Source organism: Leucoraja erinacea, chromosome 8 (assembly GCF_028641065.1).
Source record: "Leucoraja erinacea ecotype New England chromosome 8, Leri_hhj_1, whole genome shotgun sequence".
In the NCBI taxonomy this organism is placed as follows: Eukaryota; Metazoa; Chordata; class Chondrichthyes; order Rajiformes; family Rajidae; genus Leucoraja; species Leucoraja erinaceus.
In genome coordinates, this window is record NC_073384.1 from 33,592,829 (window position 1) to 33,612,645 (window position 19,817).

General features: G+C 44.8%; 1 protein-coding gene across 5 annotated transcripts in view; it reads right to left on the bottom strand.

Annotated features, from left to right (window-relative positions):
• Nucleotides 1–19,817, bottom strand: part of dzank1 (double zinc ribbon and ankyrin repeat domains 1) — a 48,345-nt gene that overhangs the window by 20,262 nt on the left and 8,266 nt on the right. For all 5 annotated transcript variants that reach the window (XM_055639404.1, XM_055639405.1, XM_055639406.1 and 2 more), the window contains 6 exons: nucleotides 17,759–17,871; nucleotides 16,965–17,050; nucleotides 9,231–9,348; nucleotides 7,354–7,467; nucleotides 6,536–6,628; nucleotides 1,916–2,038 (listed from right to left, as the gene is read on the bottom strand). In XM_055639404.1, the coding sequence (XP_055495379.1) occupies nucleotides 1,916–2,038; nucleotides 6,536–6,628; nucleotides 7,354–7,467; nucleotides 9,231–9,348; nucleotides 16,965–17,050; nucleotides 17,759–17,871 (647 nt within the window). The remainder of the gene's footprint in view (nucleotides 1–1,915; nucleotides 2,039–6,535; nucleotides 6,629–7,353; nucleotides 7,468–9,230; nucleotides 9,349–16,964; nucleotides 17,051–17,758; nucleotides 17,872–19,817) is intronic.

Here is a 19,817-nt window from a genome sequence, read left to right on the forward strand (position 1 = left end):
GATTTCAACAACTTCAGTAACTTCTTTAGAATCACCTCTTCCCTCCTTAATTGACACCCTTTTGTCTCCTTTGATCTCCAGCCTTTATCACTTACTCCACCCATCTGCCAATCACCCCTCCACCTATCCTTTGCCAGGCTTTGTCCTGCCCCCACCTCTCTTTTCCAGCTTTCTCCCATGCATTCCATCAGTCTGAAGAAGGGTCCCAACAGGAAATGTTGTCTGTCCATTCCCTCCACAGCACTTTGGCTTTTTCTCGAGTTCCACCATCTGCAGACCTTTGTGTCTCCTGATTTATTATCTTGACTATCAAATAGGAAACGAGTTAGTCAGTTTAAGGATTGCTCAATGAGGTCAAGAATGGATTATCAACCATTTCACTGCCGTTTCAGACCATCTGACCAACAAATGCCTTCCATCTGCACTGGGGTTCGCAGCAAGAACTGTCCACATGTTGAAAACAAGGAACTTCTGAGGCTGATTTACACAAAAGGTCACAAACTGCTGGACTAACTCAGCAGGTCAGGCAGCATCTCTGGAGAACATGGTGTGGGAGCACCACAATGGGTAGATTATGTTTTGGGTCGGGTAGGACAAAGCATGGTAGATGACATTTCAGGTTGGCCCTTCTTCAGTCTCTCCAAAGTCTGAAGAAGGGTCCCGACCCAAAATGCCACTCATCCTTTTTCTCCGGAGGTGCTGCGTGAACCCCCCGAGTTACTCCAGCACTTTGTGTCTATCTTCGGTATAAATCAGCATCTGCGGTTCCTTTCTATACAGGTAATAGGTAGACACAGGCAAAGGTGGTTTTGATTGGCAAGTGGTTAGAACAAGGCCCAGACATTAAAGCAGAAGGTGTGAAACAGCCTGATTTAAGAGTTGTGATGCCAGATAAAGGAATGTAGTATCAGGAGGAATGGAGACAACTGAGCCCAGAACCATTTTGTTGATGCCACAACATGGCCTATTGCTTTATGTTTATGCAAGAGCAAGTGCCTTGACTTTGACTCTCATTCTAGTTTTCCCTTCTCTTGTTTTCTCTGAAACTTTGGAGGCACTGGGAAGACATGATAGAAATATATAACATTATGAGAGGCATAGATAAGGTAAACAGAGAGAACTTTTTCCCCAGGGTGAAAATGTTAAATACTAGAGGGCATGACTTTTAGGTGAGAGAGGCAAAGTATAAATGTGTAGGAAGGAACTGCAGAAGCTGGGTTAAATTGAAGATAAGACACAAAAAGCTGGTGTAACTCAGCAGGACAGGCAGCATCTCTGGAGAGAAGGAATGGATGACATTTTGTGTCGAGACCCTTCTTCAGACTCATTGTATAATAGACAAAGTATAAAGGTTGTGTGCGGGGCAAGTTTTTTTACAGGAGAATCGGGGGGAGCCTGGAACGCACTGCCAGGGATGGTGGTGAAGGCAGACGCGATAATGGCATTTAGAAGACTTTTGGATGGGCAAATGGATATGCAGGGATGGAGGGATATGAATTATGTGCAGGCACATAAAAGTTAGTTTTGGCCTCATGTTCAGCACAGCCATTGGGGGCTGAAGGCCTGCTCCTATGCTGTACTCTTCAATGTTCTATTTGCAGGGCAAGTCTTTTTTTTAACATAGAGGGTGTTAGGTGCCTGGAACACACTGCCATTGGTGGTGGTGAGGCAGATACAATAGTAGTGTTTTAAAGGCGTTCAGATAAACACCTGGATATGCAGGGAAAGGAGGGATATGGGTCATGTGCAGACAGAGGAAATTAGTTTATCTTAGCATTGTTTGGCACAGACATTGCCGGATGAAGAGGCTGTTCCTGTACTGTTCTATGTTCAATGCATTCAGCAAGCTTTAGGGCACTGTTTATGCCTGTGTGGTCCAACTGCTGAACAGTCTGCATTGCAAGCTTTTGCCTACCTTGGCTCCACACCAGTCACAGAATCGAGCGTTAGTGTTGTTAACCCGACCACACTTGGAGCAAGACAGCAACTTTCCCACTTGACTTGGTAATGGTACAGCATGATCTCCACTAAGAAGAGACTATGGTAGAGGGAGGAGAAAACAAACATGTTAAATTTAGGAACAATTTCAGTGCAACCCAGAAAATAATAAAATTGCATTATGTTTTTGTTATAATGTAAAACAGTGGATTTATCAATTTTGTACCAAGAATGGAGATGAGGAGGGATTTCTTTAGTCAGAGAGTGATGACTCAGTGGAATTCATTGCCGCAGATGCTAATTCAATGGGTATTTTTAAAGCGGAGATTGACAGATTCTTGATTAGTACGGGTGTCCAGGGTTATGGGGAGAATGGGGTTGAGAGGGAAAGATAGATCAGCCATGATTGAATGATGGAGGAGACTCGATGGGCTGAATGGCCTAATTCTGCTCCTATGACATGAACTTATTTCACTGCTGGTCATATTATTGTGGCATAGTGGGAAAATGGGTACGCACCCGGGTCAAGAAAGAGGAGGGGACTGTAGGGAGGAGGGTAAAAGAAGAATAAGAATGGGTAGGGTGTTATCTAAAATTGGAAAATGCAGCGTGTATGATTGGACTATCAATAGCAGACTCTCATTCTATATTCATCTCTCTGAAGTTAAACTGAAATAATTATTTTTTACCTTTGACATTGATACTTGAGTGTTTTTATACAAAGGGGAGGGATTTTCATGGGTGGGGAATGGAACTTTATTACATCTATGACACCTAAAATATATTTCAAAGATGCTTTGGAGCAAGTTGAGAACTGCCTTGCCTTGTTTTGATGATCTGACTGGCAATTAACAACTTAACAATTAACAACACTCAGCTTGTTGCAATTTTATGTAAAGACTGCTGGTGACACTTGACTTCTCTTAAGATTTGGTCATCAAATCATACAGGGAAGTTGACATTGTGACACACGCCTTTTCTTTGAGAGGGATATCTCGTTTGTACCACTGTTCTGGCCTTGGAAAATGTTCATTTCCACCAATTAATCCTTCCATATAATTTGCATTGTAGAATCAGAATCAAGACTGATCATGACTTTAGACTTTAGAGATACAGTGTGGAAACAGGCCCTTCAGCCCACCGTGTCTGCGCCGACCAGCGATCACCCCATACACTGGCACTATCCTACACACTAGGGACTAGTTACATTTTACAGAAGCCAATTAACCTACAAACCTTTACATCTTTGGAGTGTGGGAGGAAACCAGAGAAAACCCACGCGGTCACAGGGAGAACGTACAAACTCTGTACAAACAACACCCATAGTCAGGATTGAACCCTGGCTTCTGGCACTGTAAGGCAGCAACTCTACCACTGCGCCACTGTGCTGCCCTTTATATTTTGGAAATTAAATTGTTCATATGGCACAAGGCACAAATTATGACTGATTCAAATGACAGTACACAACCAGACAACTGGGCATGGCATGAGTCTTAATAAGGGTCCTGATCCGAAACATCATCTATCCATCGTGTGCTTCAGAGATGCTGCCTGACCCGCTATGTCATTCCAATACTTTGTGCCATTTTTGTGGCATAAAATGAATTCATTTTGAACTCCAGACATACAGGTTTGTAGGTTCATTGGCTTCGGCAAAGTTGTAAATTATATCTAGTGTGTCGGATAGTCTTAGTGTACAGGGTGATTGCTGGTCTGTGTGAACTCAGTGGGCTGTTTCCGCGCTCTATCTCTACAGTAAAATCTAATCATTTTGACAACTACATTTCGTATGAATCTTTATAGATTTGTCTTTCAGTATAGAACACAATTGTGAGAGCAGCAAGCAACATATCAATAACATTTGTATCATTAAAACCACTTATACAGAGGTTCTATGAGGGCTCCCTCACTTTTGTTTTGTTTTGTTGTTTTGTCATCTTATTTATATAGCACATTTTTAGTCAACTTGCATTGACCCCAAAGTGCTTCACATAATTACATTACATTTACACACAGGCAAAGGTGGGTGAAGTATCTCGCCCCAAGGACACAACGACAGTATGCACTCCAAGCGGGATTCGAACCGGCTACCTTCCGGTCGCCAGCCGAACACTTAGCCCATTGTGCCATCTGTCGTCCCACGTGCACAGTGCAGCATGTTATTAAGCTGGAAAGAGTGCAGAGAAAATTTCCAAGGGTGTTGCCAGGACTTGAGGGAAAGGTTGGGTAGGCTAGGACTTTATTCCTTGGTCCACAGTAGGCTGTGGTGATCTTATAAGATCTTAGAGATTTTATAAAATCATGAGAATAGATAGTGTGAAATCTTTTCCCCAGGGTAGGGGCATCAAGAACCAGAGGTTAAAGGTGAGAGGGAGAACATTTAATAGGAACCCGAGGGGCAACTCTTTCACACAGTGGGTGGTGGGTATATGGAATGAGCTGCCAGAGGAGGTAGTTGAGACAGGTACTATAACAGTTTTTAAAAGACATTTGCACAGGTACATGGATAGGATACGTCACCTATCCATGTCCTTCAGAGATGCTGCCTGACCCGATGAGTTACTCCAGCACTATGTGTCTTTATTTGTTAACCAGCATCTGTAGTTCCTTGTTTCTACACTTCTCTAAAGATTTAGAGGGATATGAACCAACGCAGACAAATGGGACTAGTTTAGGTAGGGTATCTTGGCTTGCATGGATGAGTTGGGCCAAAAGGTCTGTTTCCACCGAAGGTAGACACAAAATGCTGGAGTAACTCAGCGGGTGAGGCAGCATTTCTGGAGAAAAGGAATGGGTGAAGTTTCAGGTCGAGACCCTTCTTCAGACTGATGTCAGGGGAGGGGGTGGGACAAAGATAGAACGTAGGCATAGATAGTTAGACTAGTGGGAGAACTGGGAAGGGGAAGGGAATGGAGAGAGATAGCAAGGGCTATCTGAAGTTAGAGATGTCAATGTTCATACACCTGGGGTGTAAACTACCCACACAAAATATGAGGTGCTGTTCCTCCAATTTGCGCTGGGCCTCACTCTGACAATGGAGGAGGCCCAGGGCAGAAAGGTCAGATTGGGAATGGGAGACAGAGTTGAAGTGCTGAGCCACCGGGACATCAGTTAGGTTAAGGTGGACTGAGCGGAGGTGTTCAGTGAAACGATCAGCGAGCCGTTGTAGAGAAGTTGACACCTGGAACAGTGGATACTGTCGATGAGGTTGGAGGAGGACCAAGTGAACCTCTGCCTCACCTGGAAAGACTGTTTGGGTCCTTTGATGGAGTCGAGGGGGGAGGTAAAGGGACAGGTGTTGCATCTCCTGCGGTTGCAGGTGAAAGTACCCGGGGAGGGGGTGGTTTGGGTGGGAAGGGACGAGTTGACCAGGGAGTTTCAGAGGGAATGGTCTGTGCGGAAAGCAGAAAGGGGTGGAGACGGGAAGATGTGGTCAGTAGTGGGATCCCGTTGGAGGTTGCGAAAATGTTGAGGATTATATGCTGTCTGAAGAAGGATCTCGACCCGAAACATCGCCCATTCCTTCTCTCCAGAGTTGTTGCCTCACCCGCTGAGCTACTCCAGCATTTTGTGTCTACCGTTGATTTAAACCAGCATCTGCAGTTCTTTCTTACACACTAGGTCTATTTCCACACTGCATGCCTCTACGTCTTAGAGCTCTGCATTTGTATGATCAAATGAGGACGACAGGGACAATCTCGAGAGCAATTGTGAATGCATCTCACTCAAGAACGCAGGAAAATAGGAGCATGGGTAGGCCATTCAACTCGCCAAGCCTGCCCTACCATTCAATATGATCATGCCAGTCCCCATAACCCTCACTTCCTTGATCTCTCAACGTTTAACCATCTCTACCTTAAACATATCTAATCATTTGGCCTTCACCTCTCTCAAAGGCAGAGAAATCCCGAGATACCCTGCCTTCTGAGAGATGACATTTCCATAGGCCTCTGTTTTAAATGACTTGCTCCTCTATTCTGAAACCATGTTTCCCTTGCTTTGTGACACACACCAATGAAAACCTCTCTGTCGGGCCCTCTTACTTTGTATATGGTCAAGCCACTCCTCATTCTTCTAAGTCACAAGTTTCACAGATTTTTAGTATAGTTTAGTTTAGTCTATTTTTTTGTTGCGTACTATCCAAACAGCGGAAAGACTATACCAAAGACCAAAGATTAGTCTGAAGAAGAGTCTCGACCCGAAACGTCACCCATTCCTTCTCTCCAGCGATGCTGCCTGTTCAACTGAGTTACTCCAGCTTTTTGTGTCTATCTTTGGTTTAAACCAGCATCTGCAGTTCCTTCCCACACACTAAAGATTAGAATGATTGTAATGAGTGATTGCAGATCCGCTTCTGGGACCAGCACACAGAGAATTGTTTGGTTTGGGCGTTATCTTTTACTGGCCAGAATAAGTGGCATCCAAGAGGCTTTTAGATAGGCACCTGGATATATACAGGGGAATGGATGGATATGGATCAAGTGCGGCAGAGCAGATCAGTTTAACTTGGCATTGTGTTTGGCATGGAAGGGCCTGTTCATGTGTGGTACTATTCTGTGTATATTTTATCTATTAAGTATGAGTGGCAGTGACTTACCTTAGGAGATTCTGATAGCTTGGTCTCACAGGTTACACAGTGCAGGATGTTGGCTGGGTTACCTGTTCCGCAGGATCGACAGATGATCTTGTCCTATTGAACATGCACCGTTGTTATATTATGTAATTAAACAGCCTTGTCAGCATTAAACATACTAATCAATGTGCTGAGGGCAATGGAGTACATGACTGCACAAAGTTAATTTTCTTTTGCCACTGGGTTCATCTTATCGCCTGACATCGGTGGTAGGGAAGGTGCTGGAGTCAATCATAAAAGATGAAATAGTGGCACATTTGGATAGCAGTAACAGGATCGGTCCGAGTCAGCATGGATTTACGAAGGGGAAATCATGCTTGACTAATCTTCTGGAATTTTTTGAGGGTGTAACTAGGAAAATGGACAAGGGAGAGCCAGTGGATGTAGTGTACCTGGACTTTCAGAAAGCATCTGATAAGGTCCCACATAGGAGATTAGTGGGCAAAATTAGGGCACATGGTATTGGGGGTAGGGTGCTGACATGCATAGAAAATTGGTTGGCAGACAGGAAACAAAGAGTAGGGATTAACGGGTCCCTTTCAGAATGGAAGGCAGTGACTAGTGGCACTATCTCTAAACATTATTTATAAATTGTAACTTTTTTCCTCATTGATAAATGCATGAATGACACTCGCAGGCAGTGTTACAGAAACATGTTGACCAGCACTATTTTCAGCAGTGGAACTCCCAATAGTCTCTGCTTAACTCTAAAGCAATCCACCCATGTAATACATCAACGAATGGATACTGCTTGATCAGCGAGGACAGGTTGTGTTGTTTACCTGGAGGAGGATGCTGGCCTGAGGCACCAGCTGAGGTGATACAGGAGCCTCACACACGATGCACGTTGGAGTGTTCAATGGGATCATTGTCTGGCACTCAACACAAAGCCCAGTCTGTAAACCAACACAAAACTCATCAGACCTTCGATGAAAAATTATTTTACCATTTTTGTGACGGGCAGCATAATTCAATATTATATGTTTCAACCTCCACCACCTCTCTACCTCAGTAGCACACCCATGTCCCCATCCCATTCCAATACCCCTCCCTCCTTTCTTCTTATCTGACACTCCACTGTTTCATTTCCTCCACCCAAACCCCTCACCTGTATTCACCTGTCACTTCCCAGGCTTTGTCCCACCCTAACTCTCTTTCCCATCTTTCTTCCTCTATTCAATCAGTCCGAATTAGAGTCCCAATCTTAAATGTTGTCTGTCCATTCCTTCCGCAGATATTGCCTAACCTGCTGAGTGTCAAAGTTTGTTTTTTAAAAAGCAGATAGCAACAAAAACTGTTAAAGGTAGACCATGGCAATCTTTAATTGACTCGTCAGACGGGAGTGGCAAAGATCTACAATGAGCACAAATGTTGCTCAGTGCTTCTCGGGCTCCCACTCACAGAACAAAGTTAGCACAATCATACATTTTTCTTATCAGTAAAACACTCCTACCAAGTCTGAATATGGCATGACTGAAAGATTGTGTAACCTTTCACGATATTGGAAAGCTGGGACCAAATCAAGCTCATCCAATAACAAGTTATTACTTATCTCTGGAGTGTCAGCTATTATTTTTCAATCTTGGCTTCTTTATGGCCATGAATGAAGTACATGCTATTACTGCAGGCTGCCATCTTAATGTCTTTATTGAAAAGACAACCTGTCCTCCATATTGTGTTCCATGTAATTTACAAAGTCATTCAGACTTGGCACCGAGCCATTCTTTTGTTCTAATAGTCCATGCTTTTGTAGAAGAACGACTCCATTTTAGATTTGACTATTAGCTCTTTCACCGAGTACCTCTAGCAATTTAGAGTCAGACAGCACGGAAACAGGCCTTTCAACCCAACTCCACCATGCTGACCATGATGCCACATCCAAGCTAGGTCTAGTTCCCCACATTTGGCCCTATCCCTCTAAACCTTTCCTATGCACGTACCAGTCCAAGTGTCTTTTAAATGTTGTTATTGTGTCGGCCTCCAGATTCAGGGATAGTTTTTTTCCCCAGCAGTATTCAGGCAAATAAACCAACTTACCAACAACTAGAGAGCAGTCCTGAGCTACCGTTAGAGACCTTCGGGCTATTTTAAATCGGACTTTACTGGACTTAATCTTGCACTAAACCTTTATCCTGTATCTGTACACTGTGAACTTAGATACAAGGGAAATTGGTGAAACATACAAAACACAGTACAGCACAGGAACAGGCCCATCGGCCCAGAATGTCAGTGCCAAACACAATGCCAAGTTAAACTGATCTCCTCTACCTGCACGTGATCCATATCCCTCCATTTCCCTGCATATCCAGGTGCCATTCTAAAAGCCTTTTAAATGGCACTAAATCTGGCCACTAAAAGATGCCGTCCAAGCTAGGTAACTCTCTGTGTTCTGGTTCCAGAAGCGGATCTGCAATCACTCTTTATAATCACTAATCTTTAGTCTTTAGTATAGTCTTTCCGTTGACTGAATAGCATGCAAAAAAGCAGCTTTCCATTGTACCTCGGTACACATGAAAATATTAAACTAGACTAAAACTAAACTCCTCTTCATACGCCTGCCACACTCTGAGTTTGTTTATTAAATTAATGCAAAGTGTTGCTAAATGTAGGTTATTCTTTAGACCAGCAGGACAGGTTCCTGTTTTTGGCCGTTACCCACCCGAGCTCCTTCCGGGGGCAGCAGTCTACGGCCGGGCACCGGAGGGACAGGGCAGCCACACTCTTGACAGAAACGTGCAAAGGGATCTGCTGGGCGAGGGGCGAAGCAACGAGAGCACCTGAAACAAGTTAAACCAGAATGAAGATACAGGAGGGTCAACCTGCCCCACAACCACTCACCACTAACTGGCGGAATAATATGCATCATCTCCAGCAGTGTTTAGTTTGGTTTACAGATACAGCACGGAAACAGGCCCTTCAGCCCACCGAGTTCTCGACGACCCGTACATTAGATCTGTCCTACGCTAGGGACAATTTACAGAAGCCAATTAACCTACAAACCCGCATGTCTTTTGAATATAGGAGTAAACCAGAGCACCCGGAGGAAACCCACGCGGTCACAGGGAGAACGTACAAACTTTGTACATATAGCATCTGTAGCCAGAATCAAACCCGGGTCTCTGGTGATGTAAGGCAGCAGCTCTACCGATCTGAGACTATGCCGGCCTAGGGGATCTTGCATGACATATTAAAAGGCATATCTAAAGGCTTTCTTTATTGCTTTTTAAAATGTTTCCTTAGCCGTGGCACAATGGCTCAGAGGTAGAGTAGCTGCCTCACAGTGCCAGAGACCTGGGTTTGATCCTGTCTAAGGGTGCTGTCTATGTGGAGTTTGTACGTTCTCCCTGTGACCATGTGGGTTTCCTCCCACATCCCAAAGACCTGTGGGTTTGGAGGTTAATTGGCTTCTGCAAATTGTGTAAATTGTCCCTACTGTGTAAGATAGAAGCAGTATATGGGTGGTCGTTGGTCAGCACGGACTTGGTGGGCCTAAAGGTCTGTTTCCATGCTGTATCTCTAAACTAAACCAAATTTATTATATTATTTATTGAGTACTCTTATTTACAGACCTGTTGTGCTGTGGCAAGTAAACATTTCATTGTTCCGTTTTAGTGCATGTGACAATAAAACATAAAGCAGCACAGTGGCCCAGCGGTAGAGTTGCTGTCTCACACTGCCAGAGATCCGGGTACGATCCTGACTTCAGGTGCGGTCTGAGTGGAGTTTGTTTAGTTTAGTGATACAGCACGGAAACAGACCCTTCGGCCCACCGAGTCTGTGCCGACCAGCGATCCCCGCACATTAACACTATCCTACACCCACTAGGAACAATTTTTACATTTACCAAGCTAATTAACCTACAAACCTGTACGTCTTTGGAATGTGGGAGGAAACCGAAGATCTCAGAGAAAACCCACGCAGGTACAAACTCTGTAAAGACAGCAGCCATAATTCGGATCGAACCCAGGTCTCCGGCGCTGCATTCGCTGTAAGGCAGCAACTCTACCGCTGTGCCACTTTGCACGTTCTCTTTGTGACCGTGTGGGTTTCCCCCGGGTGCTCCGGATTGGGTCTCTGTAAATTATCCCTAATGTGTAAAGAGTGGATGTGAACGTGGGATAAAAATCAGATGATCAATAGTTGGCACAGACATGGTGAGCCAAAGGGCCCGTTTCCATGCTGTATCCCCAAACTAAACCAAATCACTTGATTCTTGAGTTGGCTAGGATGTAGTAGTTCTTTGAGGAGGATTTGTGGCTATCCCGGCATCTTTTCCTCTGGCCATGGATGATCCAGGAACAGAATCTCCTCTTTGGGGGGTCTAGGGGCGGATTTGCTAAGACAGGGACTAAGAGGGAAATGCATGGGCAGCGTCCTCATGAACTACCTCCAACCAGTGGCCAAACTGCTGCACAGTGTGGACTTGGTCAATCCAGTGCTATTGTGGGCACGATCTCCACCATCTGAGGTTAATGCAGGGAGAAGCAGAAACCACATACATGCCCTTCATCAACCAAAGCCTTTGACCCAATCGGGCAGGATGTACGGGGTGGAAAATGCTCCTCAAATTTGGCATTCCATCAAGATCCATCTCCACTTCATGTTTGCTCCATCACAGACCATCGATCATGTTGTCATCCCACTGGACTGCGATTAAACTATTCACTACTGAGACAAGCGTCAACAAGGCTCTAGCACTCTTTTTCTTAACTCTGCCTCAATCAGTTATTCTATTATTGCACTTTAGTATTTGTTACGCTACTTTGCTCTTTGGCACTCATAGTATTCATTGTTGTATTTATCATTTGGCAGCACAGTGGCACAGCGGTATGGCACCAGAGATCCGGCTTCACTCTTGACTATGGGTGCTGTTTGTAAAGAGTTTGTACGTTTTCCCTGTGACCGCGTGGGTTTTCTCTGGGTGCTCTGGTTTCCTCCCACATTCTAAAGATGTAAAGATGTACAGGTTTATAGGTTAATTGGTTTTGTTGAGTTTGAATTAAAATATTTGTCCCTAGTGTGTATAGATTAGTGTACGGGGTTATTTCTGCTTGACACGGACTCGGTGGGCCGAAAGGCCTGGTTTTGTACTGTATCTCTCAAGTGAAGTAACTAATGTTAATCATTGCTGTGTGTATACTGTTTAGTCCAGGTACTTCATGAGAACAAGGGAATTTTATTGCACCATGACAATAAATTCATCTGAAACTGATTCTATTTGCATCAGAGATGTGGCCTATACACAGTACAAACTAAAGGCACTGTAAAAATACCATCAGTACTGTCTTCTCAAAATCATTCAAAGTTACCGTAGGAACAACCAACCAATATCTGTGTCCTCTCCTGGACCAATATCCCCAGAACTGAAGCCCTTGGTAAATTCATTCATTTCCACATCATCTGAAGGAAGGTCCCTGCCCGAATCGCCGCTAATCCATGTTCTCTAAAGATGCTGTTTGATCTGCTGAGTTACTCCAGCACTTTGTGTTTTTTTTTGCTCATGATTCCAGCATCATCAATTCCCTGTCATCATTCTTCCCAATGCCATTTTCATACTGCCATTCCTTAATGCATTTAATTTTCAGCGACTTTACTTCTATATTAATTCAGGAGCACAACAGTAGAGTTGCTGCCTTACAGTGCCAGGAACCATGTTCAATCCTGACTATGGGCGCTGTCTGTATGGAGTACGTACGTTCTACCTATGACCGCATGGGTTTTCTCCGGGTACTCCAGTTTCCTCCCACACTCCAAAGACACACAGATTTGTAGGTTAATTGGCCTTGATATATTGTCCCTAGTGTGTAGGATTAGAACTAGTATACAGGTGATCGCTGGTCAACATGGACTAGATGGGCTGAAGGGCTGTTTCTACTCTGTACCTCTAAACTAAACTCAAGAGATCCAAAGCCCATTTTGAGGAAGTTAAAGGTTGCTATATTTGAGCAAGGTTTTTCATTGTTTGTAAAACATTAAAAAAAACAGAAAGACAAATGGTCTACAGTACTGAAAATATACATATTGAACAAAGTATTTAAGATAACTCTAGATTATAAAATAAATTAGTACTGCTTTATAAAGCAGGTCAATGTAACTATCTACTATAACAATTGTTTACAGTTTGTTAAAAGGACCACAATTACTTAACCCTGAGCAACCTTTAAAGATAGCCACAATTTAAACTCTTATTGCATGGACTTACAATCTTTGGTTCACTTTGTATGTTGAGGCATGCAGAAAGAAGCAATATGGGAAAATACATGAACAATAGGTTGATGCAATAAACATAAAACAAAAGCACACTTCGACTGCTTAAAGGTTTTGAGAAAGAAAATCGTGAAAGTTACAAAGCATCACTTCCACCGCCCACCCTCACGTTGTATTGGAAAAGCAGCCAACATAATCAAGGACTTGTGTCATACTTCTCTCAGAAGATACAGAAGCTTAAAAGCGCGCATCAGCAGACTCAGGAACAGTTTCTTCCCATCTATAAATCAGGCTTCTGAACGGTCCTTCCATAAGTTTGGGGACTGTCCGATTCACCTCTACCTCACTGCGGGCATTGGCCTTTGACTCTGGAACTGGCGCACTACAATGCTGAGAACTATTTTCTGCACTCTGCACCTTCCCCTATTGTACTTGCGTTTGACTTGATTGTATTGATGTATACTGTTATCCGATCTGAATGGATAGCATGCAAAACAAAGCTTTTCAACCTAGACCCACCATGAACATACCATCCTCAGTGAATTTTACTGAAGTACAGCAAGCGTAGCATGGACTGAACTACACGTGCAACTCTCCAGAAGCAACCTGAGCAGTCTTGTGGTCGGGCCAGGCCGGCAGAGACCAGCAGCAAAACTCCCCCTTGACACTGACAGCTACGCGTTAAAACCTACTACAAAGCCTTAACGACAAATTCATTTTTGTTTCTGGGGGATCTGGTTTTCTCCCACATTCCAAAAACTATGGTGGCTTGCAGGTTAATAGGCTTCTGTAAATTGTCCCTATGGTCGGATAGAATCAAGTCAAACTCAAGGACAATAGATAGAACAAAGGGGAAGATAGAGAGTGACTGAATTCAATGGCTTGCAAACCCTCTGAGCCAACTTTACATGATGCACACAGAAGGATAAAGAGCCAATATCAAAGCAGATAAGTGAGAGATGGTATCAGCAGGTTAGGTTCCAGGCGTACACTGGCCCTGTCCCCGAACTCTATGTCTGTTACATTGATGACTGCATCAGTGCAACCTCCTGCACCCATGCAGAAAACATTTACTTCATCCACTTCACCACAATTTTCACAGATTTACTTGGACCATCTCCGGCACCTCCCTCCCCTTTCGTGATCTCACAGTCCCCATCACAGGAAACAGACTATTGACTGACGTCTATTAGAAACCCATTGACTCCCACAACTATCTCGAGTACACTTCTTCCCATCCTTTGCTTCGTGCAAAGACTCTATCCCCTACTCCCAATTCCTCTGTCTACACCGCATTTGCACCCAAGATTAGGTGTTACATACCATGACATCCGAGATGTCCTCATTCTTGAGGGAACGGGAGTTCTCCTCGCCCATCATAGATGAGGCCCTCACTTGTGTCTCCTCGATACGCCGCAGCTGCACCCCTGGTCCCCCTCCCCCAGTGGCAACAGAGGCAGTCCCCCTAGTGTTACCTTCCAACCCATCAGGCGTTGCATATAACACATAATCCTCCGAAATTTCCGATACCTCCAGTGGGATCCCACCACTAGCCACATTTTCCCATGTCCACCCCTTTCTGCCTTCCGTGAGAATATACTAGGTATGTAAAGAATAGTAGAATTGTTATATTGATCTTTGTACTGAAATGCCAGAGGACTTTACTGTGTACCAACCGAGGACTTAAGTGTTATCATCAAAAATGATAAAAGGAGGGAATGAGAATATACTAGGTATGTAAGGAATAGTAGAATAAATTGGACTGAAGTTTTATAAAGCAGCAACATGATTTCCTGACTTTTATACTCAATGTCCCAACAGATGAAGGCAAGCCTATCATACACCTTCTTTACCACTATCTACTATGTTGCCAATTTTAGGGAATTATGGACTTGGACCCAAAGATCCCTCTGTACATTAATGGCTAGTTTTCACGGAGCGACTTGAAGCAAGATGTAGCCAGAGTGGAGTGGTCGTGGTCTAGCACGATATCACACGATATAACGGAGGTAGAGTAAAGAGATCCCACGGTACTCGGCAATTCTGTCATTTGTACGAGTGACTTGTCCGTCTCCCGATCTTTCCTGTTAATCGTGAATGAACATCATGGACTGTAGTGTAGTTAATCACGTGGCACAAATTATGTTACTTTGTTGTCACACACTATATCCGTTTTTTTCACCCGAGCTCTTTAATGAGCTGAACAATAATCTGTATTTTTTTAGACAAATGTTGTTTGGTGTGATGCACCTTCTCTCAATATGTGCAAGAAGTCGTCTTTTTATTTTGTCAAATATGAATAAACACTGTATCTCACATTGACCGTGATGATTGTGTTATTTTATGATCTACTGAGAGGTGAAACTTTCAGTCTGAAGAAGGCTCTCGACCCGAAACGCCACCCGTTCCTTCTCTCCAGAGATGCTGCCTGTCCCACTGAGTTGCTCCAAGCAACTGGTGTCTATCTTCAAAGGACTGACCAGGACTGCCTCTCTCTCTTTCTCTCTCTCTCTCCCCCTCCCTCTCTCACACAGGCATGAATGGATGAACTCCGCGGGCCAGGCAGCATCTACGGAGGGAAATGGACAGGCGACCCATTCTTCAGGCTGCCTTATGTCTCTCCCCCCCCCCCCCCCCCCCTCACCCCAACTCCCACCCACACACACGAATGCTGGAGAAACTCAGCGGGTGCAGCAGGGCCGAAACGTTGTCTATTTCCTTCGTTCCATAGATGCTGCTGCACCCGCGGAGTTTCTCCAGCATTCGCGTGTGTGGGTGGGAGTTGGGGGGGGAGAGAGACATAAGGCAGCCTGAAGAATGGGTCGCCTGTCCATTTCCCTCCGTAAATGCTGCCTGGCCCGCGGAGTTCCTCCATTCATGCCTGTGTGAGAGGGAGGGAGGGAGAGAGAGAGAGAGAGAGAGAGAGACACACACAAGGTGGATGCGAAATCTCACCTGCCTGTTTCAGTGACAGACACCCACCGCCAGTAAATGAAGACACCCCCATCTGTCTCCCCCTCCTCTCCCTCGACTCCCCCACCTTTCCCTCCCAACTCCAGTCCCGTCCCGACCCCCTGGGAAACTGAAGGTTTCCCGCTGTAATTAAAGAGTTCCCACGGTAGACTGTAAAACTGGGACCCTGGTTCTGGACTCCCCCAACATCGGGAACATTCTTCCTCCATCTAGCCTGTTCAATCCCGTAGATACGATTAGACAGGTATCTAGTTATTTAATTCAATTAATGATTTCTATCGCCCAGCCTCTCATCTTTCAATCGGGTTCGGCCAGGAAGGAACTGCAGATGCTGGATTAAAACGAAGATAGACACAACATGTAGCTCAGCGGGACAAGCAGCATATCAGAAGGATCTCGACCCGAAATGTCACCCATTCCTTCTCCCCAAAGATGCTGCCTGCCGTCGAGTTACTCATTCTCTTTAAACCGGCATCTGCTGTTCCTTCCGACACATACACAAGAAAGAAGCAACTTTTCGGGCCGAAACGTTGCCTATTTCCTTCGTCCCATAGATGCTGCTGCACCCGCTGAGTTTCTCCAGCATTTGTGTGTGTGGGTGGGAGTTGGGGGGGGTAGAGAGATAAGGCAGCCCGAGGAAAGGCTCGCCTGTCAATTTCCCTCCGTAGATGCTGCCTGGCCCGCGGAGTTCCTCCAGTTAGAAACTGTTTTCAGACAAAAAGAGACACACTGACATTAATGAATTGCTTGTTAGCTAGTTTTATTAGATTTGTATGTAAATAGCAAACTGGCTGGATTCACTCTATCCAACTTCCGGGTTCACCGTTCGCAGGAGTTCCCATGGTGACCGCAAGAGTTACTACGGATATCGCACTGGCCACTACGTTCATAAAATGTTGCAATGCTCAACCACAAGTGCACAAGTCACTCTTGGACAAATTCAAACATGTTTGAATTTTCTCCCGAGTACCCAAGTTACACGATTACCTGCCGTTAGCGCCACGGTGGTCCACGAATGCCGTACTGTTACCGCACGAGGTTCCCACGATGTTAAACTCTGGTTACCTCTTCGGTCAAGTCGTCCCGTGAAAAGGGGGTTTAAAGCTGTTTCATCATATGTACCTATCCACATCATTTCCACAGTTGATTAGAACCGATTCAAATCGAGCAACAACCGATATTAGAGAAAGATTTTGACAAGAGAGTCACCTACTTTAGAAAGTCAGTCTCCCTCAGGATTCGATTGGCTTGTATACTGCTGGGCGTCTTTTTAGGATGTAAAACCAGGGAATCTGACAGCTGATGAACACAAAAAAGTTATACATGGGAAGATATAGGTATTCTTCCACTTCAAACACAAAATGTTTTTAGTTTAATTTAAGTTTATTATTGTCACGTGTACCGAGGTACAGTGAAAAGCTTGTTTTGCATGCTATCCAATCAGATACTATACATAATTAGATGATACATTAAGCACTACTGATGTGACAACAATTAATTGATTGATTAACACAGCAGAGAAACAGGCCCTTCAGCCCATCGATTCCACACTGACCATTGATCACCTGTTCACACTATCCCACTTTTGCATCCACTCCCTACACACTATGGGGAATTTACAGAGGGCCAATTAACCTACAAACTCGCACGTCTTTAGGATGTGGGAGGAAATTGGAGCACCCAGAGGAAACCCTTGCGGTGACAGGAAGAACGTGCAGACTCCACACAAACAGCACCCAAAGTCTGGATTGAACCTGGGTCTCTGGTGCTGCGAGGCAGCAGCTCTACCAGCTGTGCCACTGTGCTGCCCTTGATGAATAGTATCTGAATGAAAAGCCCAATGAACATTAAATGGTGATTGATCTTAAGGCTGTAGACTAGTTGATAGCTAGGAGTCAAGAACATAAACTACTCAATTCTTTTGTCAATGCATCCAGTAATATTGCTGCTCATAAGTCAGTTCGAAGGATCTTTATCAGTAAGGTAATGACTTGTCTCTCTATTTACCTGAGATGGGTGTGACTGCGGTTCATGTCCAGTGGCCAGGATTCCTAGTCGGCTGCTTAGGAATCGTGGGCTCTTCAATGATTTGCGAGGATTGCTGCCATCTATCTTCAGGTCTAGTAATAAAGTTACAATGAATACGTGATCACAGCTCCCATCTATAACTGATTTGGAGAATCAATATGACATTTTTATGTTCTAGTTGAGTGTTATGTTGGTACTTTTTCAGTCTCCAATGTCTACTACAAACTTCAACAGATACACCATTGAAAGCATACTGTCGGGTTGCATCATAGCTTGGTTTGGGAACAGCTCTGCCCAAAACCGCAAGAAATTGCAGAGAGTTGTTGATGTGGCCCAGTCCCTCACAGGTCTGTGATGGAAAGGTACATAAGCTTGAAAGTGCTCACCACTAGACTCAGGAACAGTTTCATCCCATCTGTTAACAGACTTCTGAACAGTCTGTCCATAAGCTAGATTCACCTTTACCCCATTGAGGACATTGGTCTTTGTTTAGGGAACTGTTACACTATAATGCTGAGAACTATATTCTGCACTCAGTATCTTTCCCTTCACTCTACCTATTGTACTTGAGTTTGGGTTTATTAAATTAAGGGTTGAAAGCAAACTCAATGCAAGTATTTATTTCCAGAGGGCATATACAAAAACAGGGATGTAATGCTGAGGCTCAATAAGACGCTGGTATGCCCGCATTTAGAATGTTGTGAGCAATTTTAGGCACCATATCCGAGGAAGAATATGTCCATCTCTGGAGAGCTTACATGTGCCGTCAGGGTAGGCACTGCCTATCCTGACTAAAATTATAAAATGGTAATTATTAAATATAAATAGTAAAGGCACGGGCGAATTATGGCTCCCTAAGAGATCGATCTCTTGGGTCGGCATAATTCTCCGCGCCTTTCATGCGCAGTACATGTAATACGCAAAAGTATGTGCAGCTTGCGTGCCGTCAACGCTGCTTCAAACCTTCACGACAAGTGGAGCTGAAATTCTGCCTTTGCACCGTGGACTGCGTACTGCACATGTGCAGCAGCTTACTGCGCATGCGCAGCGCAAGTTTCTTGGCGGGTTTTTCAAACATGGATTGCCATTATCTTAAGAGTATCTTAAGAAACAAAGAGAGAAGAATGGAGTTTGTGTACAAATAATGTGGTAAGTAGATTTCTTTGAGCTATATGTTTTTAAATACCATATTTCCTGGCAATCAAGACGCTATTTTTTACCTTACAAATAAGGCACGAAAATTTACCTGCGTCTTGGAGGCCGATCGTTAGGTTGTTGTTAGCCAAGAAAGATAGACTTGGCTATCCCTCAGTACAGCAACATCGTTCTTGATATTGCTGTACTGAGGGATAGCCAAGTACATCCCTCATTGCTGGCAGCTGATGGGAAGCGGCTGTAAAAGGGCAAAAAGACATATCCGCTGGGGGTGGGGGGGGAGAGTTCCTTTCACAGCATGTGGGAAGTCTGGCCAGGGGTAAAGTTGTGGGGAGGGCAGGAGCATTGAGAAGGAGGGGTTCGGGGATCATGCCAGCAACCAGCTCAAGAGAGGGTCAGTGGCCGATGGATAACAGGACAGCAGGTGGTGGAGCTTACTCCTATGTCAGTGCGAGTAACCTCAATTGGTCCCGTGTTCGCGCTGACACAGGAGTAAGCTCCACCGCCCGTTGTCCTGTTACATAGCTCGCAGACCCGTTCCGCTCTATGGTCTTTGCTCTTGAGCTGGTCCCCTCAATGGCCGCTCTGCATTAAAAGACATGGACAAGGCAGTGAATGCCATGCAGTGTCACCCAGCACAGCGAATGAGGCCATGTCCTCCTCCCAGCGGCAGTCGGAATTTAAGGATTTGCGGGAAGCGGCTGACATGAGCGAGGCCGGCGAGCGGCAGGAGAGAGGTGTTCAGACTGAGAGCACTGCCAGAGGTGAGCGGGCCGGGAGAAAGTGCTGAGGTTCCAGTGGCCGTTCGCAGCCACCCGAGCTACTTCCCTCCACAGCCACATTGCAGTGGCTCCGCGCCCAGAGCGCAGCGGCAGGAGTGAGT